The sequence below is a fragment of the Desmodus rotundus genome, chromosome 10, assembly GCF_022682495.2.
Source record: "Desmodus rotundus isolate HL8 chromosome 10, HLdesRot8A.1, whole genome shotgun sequence".
Classification (NCBI taxonomy): domain Eukaryota; kingdom Metazoa; phylum Chordata; class Mammalia; order Chiroptera; family Phyllostomidae; genus Desmodus; species Desmodus rotundus.
Genome location: NC_071396.1, coordinates 94,300,238 through 94,315,409, shown reverse-complemented (window position 1 = coordinate 94,315,409; position 15,172 = coordinate 94,300,238). Strand labels below are relative to the sequence as shown.

Genomic DNA, 15,172 nt, shown 5'->3' with positions numbered 1-15,172 from the left:
CGTTCCACACAGAGAGACTAATCCAGGGGAGAAAGAAGACCAGATGGCAGCCCTGGCACTGGAGGGACAGCAGGCCTGCCGAGGAAGTCGAAGTGGTCAGACTGGGTGGCACACGAACTAGGAAGAGGCCACTGGGATGCAACTCTCAGCTGGAGCACCTAGGGGATGGTGGTGAAGACCCCCAGGAGCAGCAGGGAGATGTGCATAGGAAGGTCAGCCCTAGTAGTCTAGCCACCTGGAGGCTCACGGCTGGTGAGCTGAATTTTACAAGGGGAGCTTTTCAGGGCTCCCTGGTTGGGCCCCCCAGAATAAGGCCACTGGATATGTGCTCTTGCAGGAATGTGCTAGGCACGTGACCTGGCACCCTGCAGAACTGCAGGTTAGGGGGAGGAGGGATGTCACATTAGGTTTTGCCCCTGACCTCCCAGCCCCCACCCCATGCCAGAGATGGCACTTCAGGAGGCCCACACAGGGAGCAGATTAGTCACAAGACCATCAAGGGGTGGGCTCAGAACTCCAGGCTCTTTAGCTTTCAGTTCTGATATCTCAGAACAAGTCGAGGGACTCCCGTGGACAGATGAGGCAACCGTGGCTCAAAGAGGGCCATGGTGCAGGCCGGGTCCGAGCCAGGTCTGTCCACCACCAGGTCTCCTCCTGGCAGCTGGGGCCTGCGGTTGTCAACACCGAGCCCTTCTTGCCTCTCTCTGTACCCTTTTGGCGAAGACACTCCAGTTCCCTGCATTGTCAGGCTGCAATTTTCAGACTCAGATTTCTGCGCGTTTGCTCTGACGGGTAGTGTGCTGTCTCCAGACGGCAGCAGCTGTTCTGGCTCTAGAAATAGCGCTGAGCTCCCTGACGGGGACTGTGGGCCTCAGGAGAGGGGGGCTGTTCACTGAGGGAACCCCAGTGACCTGGCCAGGACCTGCCAGAGTCAGAACTTGGGTTCTGGGCTCTCGGAAGCCCGAGGTTCCCTTTCCAATGTCACCTTTTACTAGCTGAATGACCATGGGCAAGGTACCTTACCTCTTGCAGTCTGAGTCTTGGGTATGGAGTGGGGAAATCAGGTCTGCCTCGTAGGACGACTGGGAGGATTAAATGAGACAAAGTTAGAGTCTAGAGTCAGTTTGCCACACACGGTTGTGCAGGGTGGGCTTTACACACAGACACACAGCCAAGGGGTCAAGTGGGGCCGAAACGCAGCTCACTCCCACTTGACAAGCCATGTGCCTGGCTCGTGGCTTAATTCACCTGGAGGAAAAGGTGGTTTTTCCTAATTTGTACAGGGTTGCCATACACACATGGGTCCCCTACCCAGTGTGGAATAAATAAACTGCTCTGTGGTTCTTGGAGGCTGTACCAGGCCTGTCAGGAGCCCAGGGGTTTAGATTGCAGAGCTGGGGCAGCTGCCCTGCTCCTGGGGCTGGTGGAGGCCTAACAGGTGTGCTCTTGCACGACACAGCGACCTCCCTGGGCTTTTGTTTCCTTGAATGCTCTCAGTATCTGGGGAGGAAGAGGAGTACTAGGTAGGAAGTCGGATGCAGGGGCCTTGTCCTATACCACGAGCCAATAGTTGCTTGGGCTTAATGTACTATGGCCCCTAAGGAAGACCCCATGGTCCTGAAGAAGCTCTGGAGGGGGTATCAGGCCAACAGGGGAGCCCTGTCTGGGGCAGGCTTGTGGGGAAAGGCTGGCAGAATGACAGAGCCAGACTGTCTGCCCACCAGACCCTGGGCCTGCTGAAATGAGGCCTCTGTATCCTGTAAAGCTGGAGCCTGAGTCTGGGTGGGAGGAGGGGAAATCGTGTTTGGGATCACCAAGGCCACCTCTCTCTGCCTTTGGCCTTCTGCATCTGTCTGCAGTCACTTAGTGGAGGCCACCGCCTGCTGCTCGGGCAGCCGGGGCTGTCTAGCCTTGCCCTCCACAGCCCCGAGGGCACAGAGACTGGGGCAGGATGGATACAGCCTGGCACCAGCATTGGACTTGGCTGCTGGAAGCCCAGTGGCACCTGAGATGAGCTGGGCTCCCGATCTCACTGGCTGGGACTATTTATACCAGTGAGGTGCCCGAATGTGATGCCAGGGTGCCCTCCCCTTCAAGCTGCATAGAGATCGTTTTTCCAGAATTGAAAGAAGAGACAGTGACTAACTCACCTTGAGAGGCTAATGGAGTTAAGAACTTTGGAGAAACTGCTTCTCGCAAACTTCTAGCAGGTTAAGAGAAGGCTAGAGCCATTTTGAGGGAGATCTAGGACTTGAAGGGGCATTTACTAGTGATTCCCAGTAATAAAAGAGTTGTAACCCCACTCCGGAAAAGTATTTTTTAAATCATTCATGGTTTTTAAATTCACTTGGAGAAAGCCACCATTGATATTCTGTTACAGTTCCTCCCTTTTCCCATGTGAACATATATATAGTTCTTTTTGGAGATCCCCGTTTTGTAACTTGCATTTTCCAATTAATATTATCATGTGGGCCTCTTCCCATGTCATTACACAAAAAACCGAAGCCTCATTTTTCAGTCTGGATGGAGGCATGATGGCCTCCACCCAGACTGAACAGGGATTCCATGGCTCCCTCTAGGGCGCAGTCCTGGGATGTCCTGTCCGAAGCAGACTCTAGAGCTGACTGGCAATTGATTTCCTCAAGTTAGTCATCCTTAGAGACCAATGGAGCCGTGCAACCTTCCCCTGCCCCAAGTAAAGCCCAGGTAGAATGGAGAAGGAAGCAAGGGCTGTTAGTTCCATTTCCCAGATGGGAAAAGTGAGGCTTTAGACCCAGATGTGAAGCAGTTTTGATGACTTTGAAGTAGGTACCGCCTGGAGTGTTTTCTGGGCACCCGGGATAGTGTCAGAGTAATCCCTAGGGGTGGGTATGAGCTCTCTATTGGTTGGTTTGCCTATGAAAGGTGTGATCACAGGCCCTTGAGGGAGTTAGGCCTTTGCTATACCCAGGAACCTTTGGGCTGGTCCTGGGAGGGGCAGTCTCTCCAGAGTCAGCAAGTCCCCAGATGTCAAAGCATCAGAAGCACAGTTAATCCATGGAATCTGCAGCGGAGATAGGTGCTCAAGGACACCCCCATGTCCACACAGAGCTCAGCGTGGGCTTTATTTGCAGGGTGGCAGGGGAGAGGTTTACCAATAACAGCAGAAGGAGGATCCAGACGGTGGAGCCACTTCCTGAGTTATTCATCCCTGACGCAGCTTTGCCACCAACCAGCCGGGGGACTGTAAGCAAGCGTCTGCCTCCCCAGGCACCCACTCTCAGCTCTCGCCCTTTAACACCAGAAAAAGCGGGGAAGAGGGAGTGAACGTTTCCTGGGTACTTCCTGTGCTCCTTCCGGGCACTGTGCTACTGTTTTCCCTGAAATTGTCATCAAGATCTATCTCAACCCTGTTACACGTGTGCTGCATTTGTAATGTTGATTTTACAGACCAGGAAACTGGCTCAGAATGTGCTGGGCCTACGGTGGCCAATGAGGGGGATGTGAACCCAGGTCCGAAAGCCTGTCCCCCTGACGGTCACTAAGCACCTGGCACAAGGCCGTCCGGGACCATTGTACTGCCTAGTTCCTTACAGGAGTGATGTTGGAGCCTCGGGAGAAAGGGACCCGAGTGGAGGTGGTGGAGGCAAGGCAGAGATGCTGGTGGAGCAGTGCAGGGGCTCACCGATCGAAGGGGGTGCTGGTCGGTTTTAACTTCCTTCTGTCTGTGGACCTTCGATTCATAGTATTGATCTGCCATGGTTAGTGAGTGGGAACTACTGAGGGGAACCTTGATATCGGATTTTAGTGTTGAGTGGGCCTGTCGCTATCACCTAGTTCAAACAAATTGTTTTAAGGAGAAGAAAGCAGAGGCCCAGAGAGGGTTTGTGATTTCCCCAAAGTCACAGAGCTGGTCTGGAGGCATATCCAAGCTGAGTCCGCAAATCTCCCAATTCCCTGAGCACTGTGGGATAGGTCTCCTCCTAATGATCCCTTGCATCATTTGAATCTGGAGCTTTTCTGGTAGCAGCCTGAGATCACGGCTTCAGATGACCCGGGGGATTCCAAAGGGCTTGGTGCCACTGGCTCTGGTTGCAAATGATGGTCTCTGTGATAGGACACTAGACCTCACTTGCTGTTGTGTGACTGGAAAATGACATGAGTCAGAGCCAAGGTCATGGACTCTTTTTGTGGCCTCAGGCTGACCTCTTGTTCTCAGTTGCAGACAACAGAATCCATCTGAACTAATGCAAGCAGACTGGGATTTATCAAGGGTACAGCCTGAAGAAAGACACCAGACAGAGCTTCCAGAAATGCCTGGCCAAGTGGCACTGTGAAATGAGGCCACCACAAAAGGCACTGCCTCCGATATAATTGTGAAGGTGCTGCCGCCACTACCGTGTCCAAGAGCCATGCCAGCTCTCCACACTTCACCAGCAGCACGGTGCTTTGAGCCCTGTGGTTCTTCTCCAATAATGGTCTCTTGCAAGTGCTTCTGACTGGTCGAACCTACACTTCATCCAGACCCTTGCCGAACAGGAGTCTAGGAAATATAGTTCTTAGCTTTCCTGCCTCTGTAGTACAGAATGTGCAGACATCACAAAGACGAAGTTCCCGTGCTCACTGGTTGGAGGGGGACGTGCGTATATAAACAGACTATTTTAATACAACGTTATTTGCTCTAGATAAAAGAATGAACAGAGGGACCCTGGGCGTGAGGGTCAAGACGACTTCCCATAAGTGGGAGCATTTGAACTGGGTACTGAAGGATCAGGATGAGTTTGCTGGGGAGGAGCAACAGAGGAAGGAGCTCAAAAACACCAGGGAAACAGAGAAATGCCGAATTCTTATAAACTCTGCTTCAATTCTCTTGTGACATGAGAACAAGGAGCCAACTCGTTTTGTAAACAGGAGCCAGTTTGTTGTATAAAATGTTCAGATATTTTAGAATAGTATTTTAAATTACTTTAAAATACTTTAAAATTAACTATTAAGTTATATTAAAATTATGTAAGAACACATCTATAATATGATATTTTTAAAGTATTAACTGTGAAATTATATTTAAATTATTTAAAACACAAATATTTTGTTCTACTATTTAAAAATATCTTTAATTATTTAAATCCATAGTTATACTTTAAAATTAACTATTAAATTTTATTACATTTAAAAATAAATATTTATAAACAGAAAATTTTAAAAAGTATTCCATATGAAATGAAGTTGTTTAGCATACACATATTTTTAAAAGAAGCCGATTTCGTAGGTAAAATGACTTAGTGTTTCTAAGGCAGCCCACATCCAAGTTTGCACACGTCAGTCAGCCATGTGGGGACATGTGCAGTAACTGCTTCCACCTGGTGGGCAGGTTTCTGGGAATCGCCCGAGGAATGACTTTAGTTTAAATCCTTGCTCATGGATTGCAGGGCACAGGAGCAGCCCTGGGGTGCCTTTCCCACTCCTGATGCCCCAGAGCTACCTGCTGCGAGGTCACTGACCCCACACTTAGAGTGGCTTCACCCTGCGGCGGCTTCATGATTCTGTGGTGTTGGGGCTGTCGCGGGGTCCAACCTCCCAGCTCACTCTGCCCAGCCTCTTCTGAACAACCTCCAGACGGAGGCCACGAGGAGAGGGTACGCCTGGCTTCTGTCCTGAGAGGCCCCACCTTGGCCGAGCCCAGCAGGGAACTACCGTGTTTTATCTTCGAGGGAACCTTTGCCCTCAACTCTTCCCCACCCCCAGTCAGGTGTTCTTCCTTCCTGGGTGTGAGAAGGGGAAGCCTTAGAGGTCTCCTCACCCAGTGGCTGTGGGAGGCCAGAGGGCCCTTCCCAGGGGACACCAGCTGTCGTTGTAGATGAGCAGACAAGAGCCGTCTTGAGTCAACATGCAGGTTCATGTTGCAGCGCTGCCACCTGCCACATATCCGACTCTGAGCAAGTGAGTGGAACTTCTGATGCTTATGACGCTCCCTTTCCTTGTAGGCTAGTTATAAAGGTCAAGTGTGGATGCCTCCCCGTCGAGTGCTGAGCCCAGCACTTGGCCTGTGGTAAGGCCTCGGCAAGCACTGGTGGAAAGGGGATTTGTGATTTTGTGTGAAGCTGCTACAGGGACCCTGAGGTGGCTCAGACACGCCTGGAGCTAGCTGGTGTCGGAAGGGGCTTGGGCTCCTCTGCAGTGGGATGTAGACCAAACCCGGCCGTGCCTCACGATGACAGTGGGACCAGAGCTCCAGCCGTTTAGCCTCAGTTTCCCCAGCTGTCAGTGGGGAGAAAGAAGCATCTGTCTCAGCTAGTTTCAGCGTGAGCACGAGGACCAAGTGAGCTGATGGAAATGGAAATGATGGTGCAATAGGGAGAGCCTTGGGCTCAGCAATGCTCGTGGCTGTCAGAGAGTAACTTTCCCAGGAGGAGGGCAAAGGGGCAGGAGAGGGCGGGACTGGCTGAAGGTGGCAGCCTTGCCACGCAAGCCCCATGCTGCTTCCTGCAGGGACTGATCACAGGAAGAGCCAGAACAAGAACAGGCACAGAGCATCCTCCTCCTTTCCTTTCCCTTGGCAACTTGGAACCAAAGCTGCTTCTGAATGTCATGATTCGCTGAAATGGGGTCATGCTCCTCTAAAGGCTTACACTCCCGGGGGCATGGGGGTGCTGTGAGTCTCACCCACCCAATGATGGAGCTGGAGGCCCCCGAGGTCCTGGAGCCTCCCACCAGGTCACCTGGTGGGTGGGGCTGGTTGCTCTATTTATTTGATTGGAACAGACGTCCGCCACAACAAGGGTCCCCAAAAGTAAGGCTCCTGAAAGTCAGGCTGGCTTCTCTGCATAGTAACCTGTGTCCCTGTTGGTTCCCAGGTACTTTGAATTTTACGAGGGCCCTTTAGAATATAACTCCACGAGATGCCTGGAGCTGAGGAACGAAATCTTGGAGGTGAAGGTGCTGTCCATGTGAGTGTGGCCGGGGTGGGTGGTGGGTGCATGGTGCGTGGGTGGGTGGGGCAGGGCCAAGGGGCGGGGTGGGTTTTGGGCAGAAGGAAATAGGAACTGCAGCAAATCCGGCCAGAGCAAGAATTAGGCCTACTTCCTGGGGGCCTGGCATGTGGAGAGCCCTGGAGGGCTGCATGGGGGTGATTGTGTTTTATGAAAAAAAATCCAAATTTGCAAGGTCACCTCTGGTGACTTTGGCCTTTCAGGCCCAGACTCAGTTACCAGTCTCCAAAATTATCATCACTAGCTCCTCGTGGATAGAAATAGAAGCGGGCTTCGGAGAGTCTTACCTGAAGTTTAGTCCTTCCTCCTTCTTGCTATCATCTTTAAAACATTTTTATATTCATTGCATTATTTTATTTAAATGATAGAACATTCAGGAGGCGCTGAAAAGTATACAGTGAAGAGCCCCCTGCCCACAGCCCCCAGCCCTCCTCAGAGGCAGCCCCTGCCTGTCCTTGTGCATCCTTCTAAAGAGTCTGCAAAACCAGCACCTGCATATAGATATTTTTCACACTTTATTTCTTTCTAAAACGTAAATGGCAGAAGAACTGTGCTCTCCCCTCCCCATTCAACAATAGATCACCAATGGCTGTTTTACAACCTGTGTGAGAAAAAGCGCATTCCGTGCTGAACGTTTGAGTGTGTGTGTGTATGCGCCCCAGCCTTCCCTCCCTCCTCGGGCTGCCGTGGGCTCACAAACTCGTTTATAGGAATTTGTGTCTCGTGACAGGATGTATATTTATTTGGAAAGAGTTATATCTGGGTACGGAAGAAATGTGGTTATTTCAGAGTCAGGCAGGGCTGGCGCTCCTGTGGATTTGTGGGCCCCTGCCACGCTCCTGGGACCGGGCCACGGCCCGCAGGCAGGAGCGGGTGCTCCTTCAGCCGTCTGACATGGTTTGCAGGTAGTGTGGGTCATAGCAAAAACACAGTCCTTGGGCTCAGACACACCTGGGATCCAAAGCCGCTGCTGGCCCTTACCAGCTCTGCATCGTTATACAAATGACATAACTTCTCTGAGCCTTCTCTTCCCTACAAAAATGGGGACACTTCGCCTCGCTTTTAAGGGTTGCCATGAAGGGTTAGCTGAAATAACATACGGGAAGTAGCAGCCCAGCAGCCCACATTCATAGTAGCACACATGGTGGGTGCTCAATAAGTGTTCGTATGCCCCCCCCCCCCACCGTTCTCCCCTTTCTGGAACCACCACGGGCAGCAGCAACAGCTTTTCTGGGCTGATGTTCAGATTCTGTGAGCTTAGTAGCTGCAGGAAATTTCCAAGAGAAGGCCAAGCGTCCAGCCGGGTTTAGCTGCATTGTTTATGGTCTCCGTACTAACCACGGGGCTGTGTGCCCTCTCTAGAGAGAACCGTGAGGTGGCTCACCCTCCTGTCAGTCCCACCCAGCCGGCGGAGCTCACTGCCCAGCGGGGGTAGTGGGCACTACCAACTGATTACCTTAGGGAGATAAGGGGGGAGACAGGGAACATGACCTGGGCTGGTGGGGAGGGGTTGTCAGGCAGTGCTTGTCTGAGGAAGGGATGCTGGTGCTCTGGTCTGAAGGGTGACAGGAGTTAAGTAGGCCAGGAGGATTCCCGACCGAGGGAACAGCTTGTGCAAAGGCCCTGTGCCAGGAAGGAGCCCGCTGTGTCCCGGGCTCTGCAGGGTCAGGGCAGCTCGAGAGCCAGCATGAGAGTGGAAACGGAAGCAATGCTGTTAGAGGGGCAGGCAGGCAGGGGCCGGACCGTGTGGGGTGGATTTAGATTGTATCTTTATCTGGGGAAACTGGGAAGGGTTTTAAGCAGGTGGTTGGGGTACGATGTGATTAGTGTTCCATGTACTCCACCGGAGTTGGGATTTAGTGGCAAAGATGGGTGCCCAGGCCTCAGTTAGGAGCCAGAGCCTTAAGTTCTAAGCAGAGAGCCTTTACTTCCTCTCAAAATTCAGAGATTGCAGGCCCTTTAGGGAAGCCAGATCAGCTCTCCTTGAGAACACACCTGTGAGTCTTCAAAGGGGAAATCACTAATTTTGTAAACTATGAAATATGGACAGTTTCCCCATGGTTCCCTCAAGGTCTGCATGGGTAGACCTGAGAGCCCCCATAGACTGGGCCTCCTTCCGTGTCGCCTCCCATTTCCCTGCCCAAGTACGTTTCATATGCTGGTGTTCGTCCCTGTTCCGGTTTGCTAGGGCTGTATCGCCAGGGACCGCAGGCTGGGTGACTTAAACAACAGAACTTAAGTTTCTCACAGTTCTGTGGGCTAGAAGTCTGAGATCAAGGTCAGCAGGGCTGGTGTCCTCTGCGTCTCTCTCTTTGGCTTTTAGATGGCTGCCCTCCCTCTCTGTCTTCACACGGTTGTCCTTCTGTGTGACTGTCCTGATTTCCTCTTATGAGGCCATCAGTCACAGTGGATTATCCTGGTGATGTCATTTCAACTTAACTGCCTCTTCAAAGACTCTATCTCCAAATAGACTCACGTGCTGAGGTTGGAGGTTAGGGCTTCAGCATAGGAATTTAGGGGGAGACACTACTCAGCTCATAATAGTCCCCATCACACCTTCCATTTAGGGACCAAATTAGAAATTACTGGGGCCCATTGTTTTCAGCCTGAACATTGTGGGGTACGATGGGGAGCCTGATATTGCCCCGTGATCTGTGCCCACACTGTGTCTCTTGTTATGGCTCATGTTGGTGGCATCTTATCCTCTGCGCGTTTGGCTCTAGTTCTCATCTCTGTCTTTGGGACACTTGCCTTGGTCCCTGAACTGAGCAACCACCCCCACTGGCACCCTCTGGGCCTCACACCACCCTGTCTCTCCATGGCCTCTCTGTGGCTCCTGGGGGAGTGTCGGCACTGGTGGTCCTGGGGGTCTGAGAGGAGAGGAAAGGGGAGGGGAGGCTGGGGCTGTCCTTGGGGCATCGGCATTTGAGCCTGGTGGGACATCGGGGAGCAGCGGGCTCTGTGCCTCCTTTTCTGAGTCCTCAAGCTGATGGTCAGTGGGCCCTGCAGGGCTGAAATGGGAGAGCCCAGAGTCCCGCCCCCGATTTGAGTGGTTCTGACAGCACCAGGCACCTGAGCTCCAGCCCAGAGCTGGGAGCCCTTCTCTTGGTGGAGACTGAGTCATCGGGGAAAGGTCAAATCCTCGTCTGTGAATGGAGGGGTTTGGATGGATGTGCTCTGAGGCCCTTCGGGCACACAAGTGTCAGTTGGCATTCTGTGTGAGGAGTCAGGAACGCGTGTGATTCATCTGGGAATGATTCCCTTCCAATGTGGCTCCCATCAATGGTGAAAGTCCGTCGGCTGGAAAATTCCCACATGGACAAGGCCCCCTTCCCGACGATGTCAGCTGCGTGAGGAATGCACTCTGATGATTTGTTATGAAAATGCATTGTCCCTATGCTTGTAAAAATTTTTTATGTTTGAATTCAGTCATTCTGGAGACTCTTTATTTTTAAATTTGCTGCTCCCTGTGCTCATACCCAGATGGCTTTGCCCCACCTGCTGGGCCCTCCTGATGTCCCTTCTCCATCTTTCTGGGGTGGGGAGCCCTCCCTGAGACAGGAGAGAGACCGGGGGCCAGGTGGGGCAGGGTTCTCCACGTGTCTCTGAGTCCTGGAGTCTGACCCTGCATGTTTGCTAAGTGAATGGACGGGTGAAAGAGTGGATGGCACAAGGCCGGAAACAGAGGCGGCCCTGGAAGAAAAGGGGAGAAAAAAGATGGATGCTGAGACGACTATTATCTTCTCATTATTATTACCATCTCTAGCCCATGGCTAGAGAAATTAAGTAGACTACGAAAGCTTATAATAATAAAAAGCAACAGTCCTCTGCCCCACACCCTCTGCCCCAGCCCTGCTCCTTGAGCTCTTGGCTGTTTCTGCTGGCGATGGCGCCCACACCTCACCGTGCTCCTGCATGCTGCTGTCCCCTGCACCCCATCTGTGCGGTGTCCACTGACATCCCGCTTTGGTGGGCGAGGACTTGGCTCCCTTACCCCCACCCCCTGCCCTTCTTCACTTCTCCAAGTTGAGGACCATTGCTCTTTTCAGTTCTTCTATCTATAGATAGCCTAAGTAACCTTTTCTTATTCTCGTAAATATTGGCAGTATTCTCATAAATCTTGATCCGGTACTGTGTTGTTTCTAAAATTTGAAGATTGGACAATAGTGATTCCATCGCCTTTCTTGTACGTTTCCCCCCCTTTTTCTGAGGCTTCTAGTCATCTTTTCCGCCGTGAATTCTCGTCTCCGTTATGTCCTATTTCCGCCCCGCCCCCTGCCTCTCCATCAACCAGGTAACCCCCAGGGTTTCGTTCATCCTCTCACTCCAACCCGGACAGGCTGCCCTCCTGACAGGTCGCCCATCATCTTCCCAGGTCTTCCTTCCTGCCTCCTTAGGGCGGGTTCACCTTGGCTTAGGACTAATAGCTGCTTCTTTCTTGGCTCACTCCTTCGTTTTGCTTCTAACCCCCTTTACGCAAACTCTCCAAAAGGATGGGCGGGAGGTAAACTTTTGATTCCTTCCGTGTCTAAATGACTTCGTTTCCCCCTTACACTTCATAGCTGGTTTGGTGGGGTTTGGTGTGTTAGGTGAAAGCCATTTCCCCCCAGCAGGCTGAAGACCTTCTCTGTTGCCTCCTAGTGCCCGGGCCACACGAGCGTGATGTCAGTTGTTCCTTTGGAGGGGACCTGTCATGGCAGTTCTGAGATGTCCCGACGGTGTGCCCAGGATGCACCGGGGCTCATGTCTACACTCTTGAACTTTCTATTAGATCTCTTTATATTTTCTTTATTTTTCTCTGTTTCCTCTTTTTACTACATCTAAGAATTGGATACTGGCTTTTCTCGATAGCTTCTCTAGCACTCATATATTTTAATCTCATTTTTTATTATCTCTTTGCCCTTTGCTTCTACTTTCTGAGAAAATTTCTTGACTTTATCCTCTAGCTCATTTAAACTTTTTTTCCCCAAAGAGCTCTTGCTTTGTGCTCAGGGAAGTGTGTTCTTATTTTGGGGACGTCATACTTCTTGAATATCTCTGGGGACACTAAGTAGAATATTTTAAAGTTCTATTTTGTTCCTCCAATAGTTCTCTCTGTGGTCTTTTTTTTAAAATCAGTATTTTAATTTAATTAATTTCTTTTTCTGTGTGTAGGCACAAATAATAATCAATATGAAGTAGTTCAATTAGATGTACAGGCTAATATTTTGAAGAAATTTATGCCAAAAAGCAGTATAAGAAAAATAATTAAAATGAAAAATAGAAAAATAGTACCTATAATTATAACATACCAAAAAATCAAATATTTTTCTTTTTGAAAGTGTATTTTTCAATTGCAGTTGATATAAAGTATTATATTAGTTTCAGGTGTTAAACATTTGACACCTGAAGTGATTAGACATTTACAAACCATATGAAATTATAACCCCAATAAGCCTAGTACCCACCTGGCATAACTGACACCTTTCGCAGTGGTTACACTGTTCCTGACTGTGATCCCTAAGCTGTACTTTACATCCCTGTGACTGTTTTAATAACTGGCAATTTGTACTTCTTCATCCCTTTCACCTTTTACCCAAGTCTCCCAATCCCCCTCCCATGTGTGTACTACCAATTTACTCTCTGTATATACGAGTTTTTTCTGTTTTGTTTGTTCATTTATTTTGTATTTTAGATTCCACATATGAGTGAAATCATGTGGTACTTGTCTTTCTCTGACTGCCTTGTTTCACTTAGCATCCTGTCGTTGAGGTCCATCCACGTTGTTGCAAACGGTAAGATTTCGGTCTTTGTTACAGCTGAGTAATACCCCACTGCGTACGTGTACATCTTCTTTGTGCATTTGTCCATGGATGGCCACCTACGTCGCTTCTGCATCTTGGCTTGTGTAAGTAACGCTGCAATGAACATCGGACGGCATCTATCTTTTCGAATTAATGTTTTGGATTTCTTCGAAATAAATTCTCTGGTCATTTCATCCGATGGTGTATGTTGGTCTGTTTCCTTCAGGTGACCCTTGGTTACTTACTCATATCTAAACAACGCAAAGCTGACAGGAACTCTGAGTCTGCGAGCAGCTTTCCTGGAGGGCAGGTGTTCCAGATTGCTGCTGGCTGGCGCCTCTGCTGTTAGAACACCCAGAGTCTTTCCCTGGGAGTGGGAGTTTGCTTTAAAAGCAGAAACTGACAGTCTGATTCAACCCTTCTTCTCCCCTCTGCCGGACCTTCAATGTTTGGCTGCTGTCGGGGGTGGGGGGGCTCGGTAGTTCTGGACGTGGGCTCACAACCGATCCTTGTTTTAACTCCATGGCCCCGCCCCACCTTCCACCCACTTTAACATTTGCTGTGCGAATCGGCTCTCTCTCTGGGCTGTGCTTTCCTCCTTACGTCACCCTGTCTCCTTCTGTATGTGTGTTGAAATCTCTCTTCCACCAAGACCCCCCCCACTCCATTTATTCCATTCATCCGGTAGGCTTATACCTTTTTTGTTCTTCTAGAGTGTTAGTGGTTGGTGCCTTGGGAGAGAGGAGGTAAGTGCCTGGCATCAACCCTTCATCTTTAAAGATGATCTGGGCATCTGTAAAGCAATTTATAACATATTTTCACAAATAGTTCTTCATTGGACCTTTCTGACGGCCTTTGAGGTGGGCAGGGCAGACTTTACTGCCTCCATCTCACAGATAAAGCAGCCGAGTCTCAGAGAGGTTAAGTGGCTTATCCGAGGCCACGCTGCAAGTTGGGGATGGAGCGAGGATTCCAGGCTGGGTGTTCAGGCCCTGACTTTGGTCCAGGGTGTGACAAGGGCATTGGAGGTACAGAGAATGGGGCTCAGACATTGGTGACAGTTGAACTTGGACCCCGGCCTGCAGTCGGGCCTCGGCTGTGTTTGAGGCACTGGCGGAACATGGGGCCTGTGGGCCTGTGGGTTGCAGGAAGTGGGGGAGGGAAGTGGTGTGTGAGGCAGGGTGCAGCTGTATAATGACACATCTCCTCTGAGGGCCCGGCACTGCACGTGAGCTGCTATGGGAGGCTTGGGAAAGCCAGAGGAATTGTCAGGATGAGGGGAGGGGCTCCTCCCAGCTCTTTAAAGCTGCCAAACACATCCAGTAGTTAGGAGGTATCTGAACTGGGTCTGAGGCCCAAGGCCCCCTCTGCTTCCTGATTCACGTGCTTTGTTGCTCTCCTAAGTGACTTTTCCTGCAGTCACCCCTCCCCCTACCCGTCCTGTATTCCCTTTGTAGGGGAGGGCTTGCCCTGTTTGGGAACACCTATTTCCCCTGCAATTAAACACAGGGAAACAGATCTGTAGAACGAACTTGTTTGTTTGTTTGTTTAATCTTACAGTTATGTGAGTGTTTGCCTTTTTCAAATTACGGTATGTTTTTATTATGTTTTTTTCTATTACCAGGGAAACTCCAATCTGATGCACTGCTCAGTGGAAATAGGGTTCCATGATCTAATGTTTTTTGCTGGTTTCAGTCAAAGGGAGAATCCCACGTGATTTAGACATTCCCTTTCCAGAGAGGGCCTTAGCATATCACCAGCGGAGATGTTTAAAAACCAACGAGCTAAAGCCTTGCAGGCGGTGGTTCAGTCAAAAGGAACACAGCTCAGGTTTCTCATCTCTTCCTTTGTGTCATCTGGAAATTGTGGTCTGCCCTTGGAGAGGCGAAGGAGAAGGGCATCCCCATCATGAGCCCTACTGTGTGCTGAGCAGTGTGAGTGACGTACAGCCATTTCCTTAGGGAAATGGTACCTTGCCCTTTATAGACAGATGTTCCTGGGACATCTGGGCAGGTCCTTGGGGGTGGGCACATGAGGAAGAATGTTTTAAAATGTACCCTGGAGCCCTGGCTGGGTAGCTCAATTGGTTGGAGTGTCATCCCAATACACCAAGGTTGCTGGTTCAATCCCTGGCTAGGGCACATACAAAAAGCAACCAATGAATGCATAAATAAGTGGGACTACAAATTGATGTTTCTCTTTCTCTCCCCTCTCTCTCTTTCTCTCTCTCTCTCAAATCAATTTAAAAAAATTAAACATAAAATAAAATGTACCCTGGATTTATTTTAATCAGATGGGTAAGACACACAGGCACAGAAATGATATCATGGCCTGGCCAGGGTGGCTCATTTGGTTGGAGTGTCCTCCCGTAAACCGAAAGGTTGCCAGTTCGATTCCCAGTCAGGGCACATGCCCAGGTTG

At 50.3% G+C, this 15,172-nt stretch overlaps 1 protein-coding gene across 2 annotated transcripts in view; it reads left to right on the top strand.

The window, feature by feature from the left end:
* Positions 1-15,172, top strand: part of ST8SIA5 (ST8 alpha-N-acetyl-neuraminide alpha-2,8-sialyltransferase 5) — a 47,034-nt gene that overhangs the window by 16,251 nt on the left and 15,611 nt on the right. For both annotated transcript variants that reach the window (XM_024580605.4, XM_024580604.4), the window contains one exon: positions 6,834-6,926. In XM_024580605.4, the coding sequence (XP_024436373.1) occupies positions 6,834-6,926 (93 nt within the window). The remainder of the gene's footprint in view (positions 1-6,833; positions 6,927-15,172) is intronic.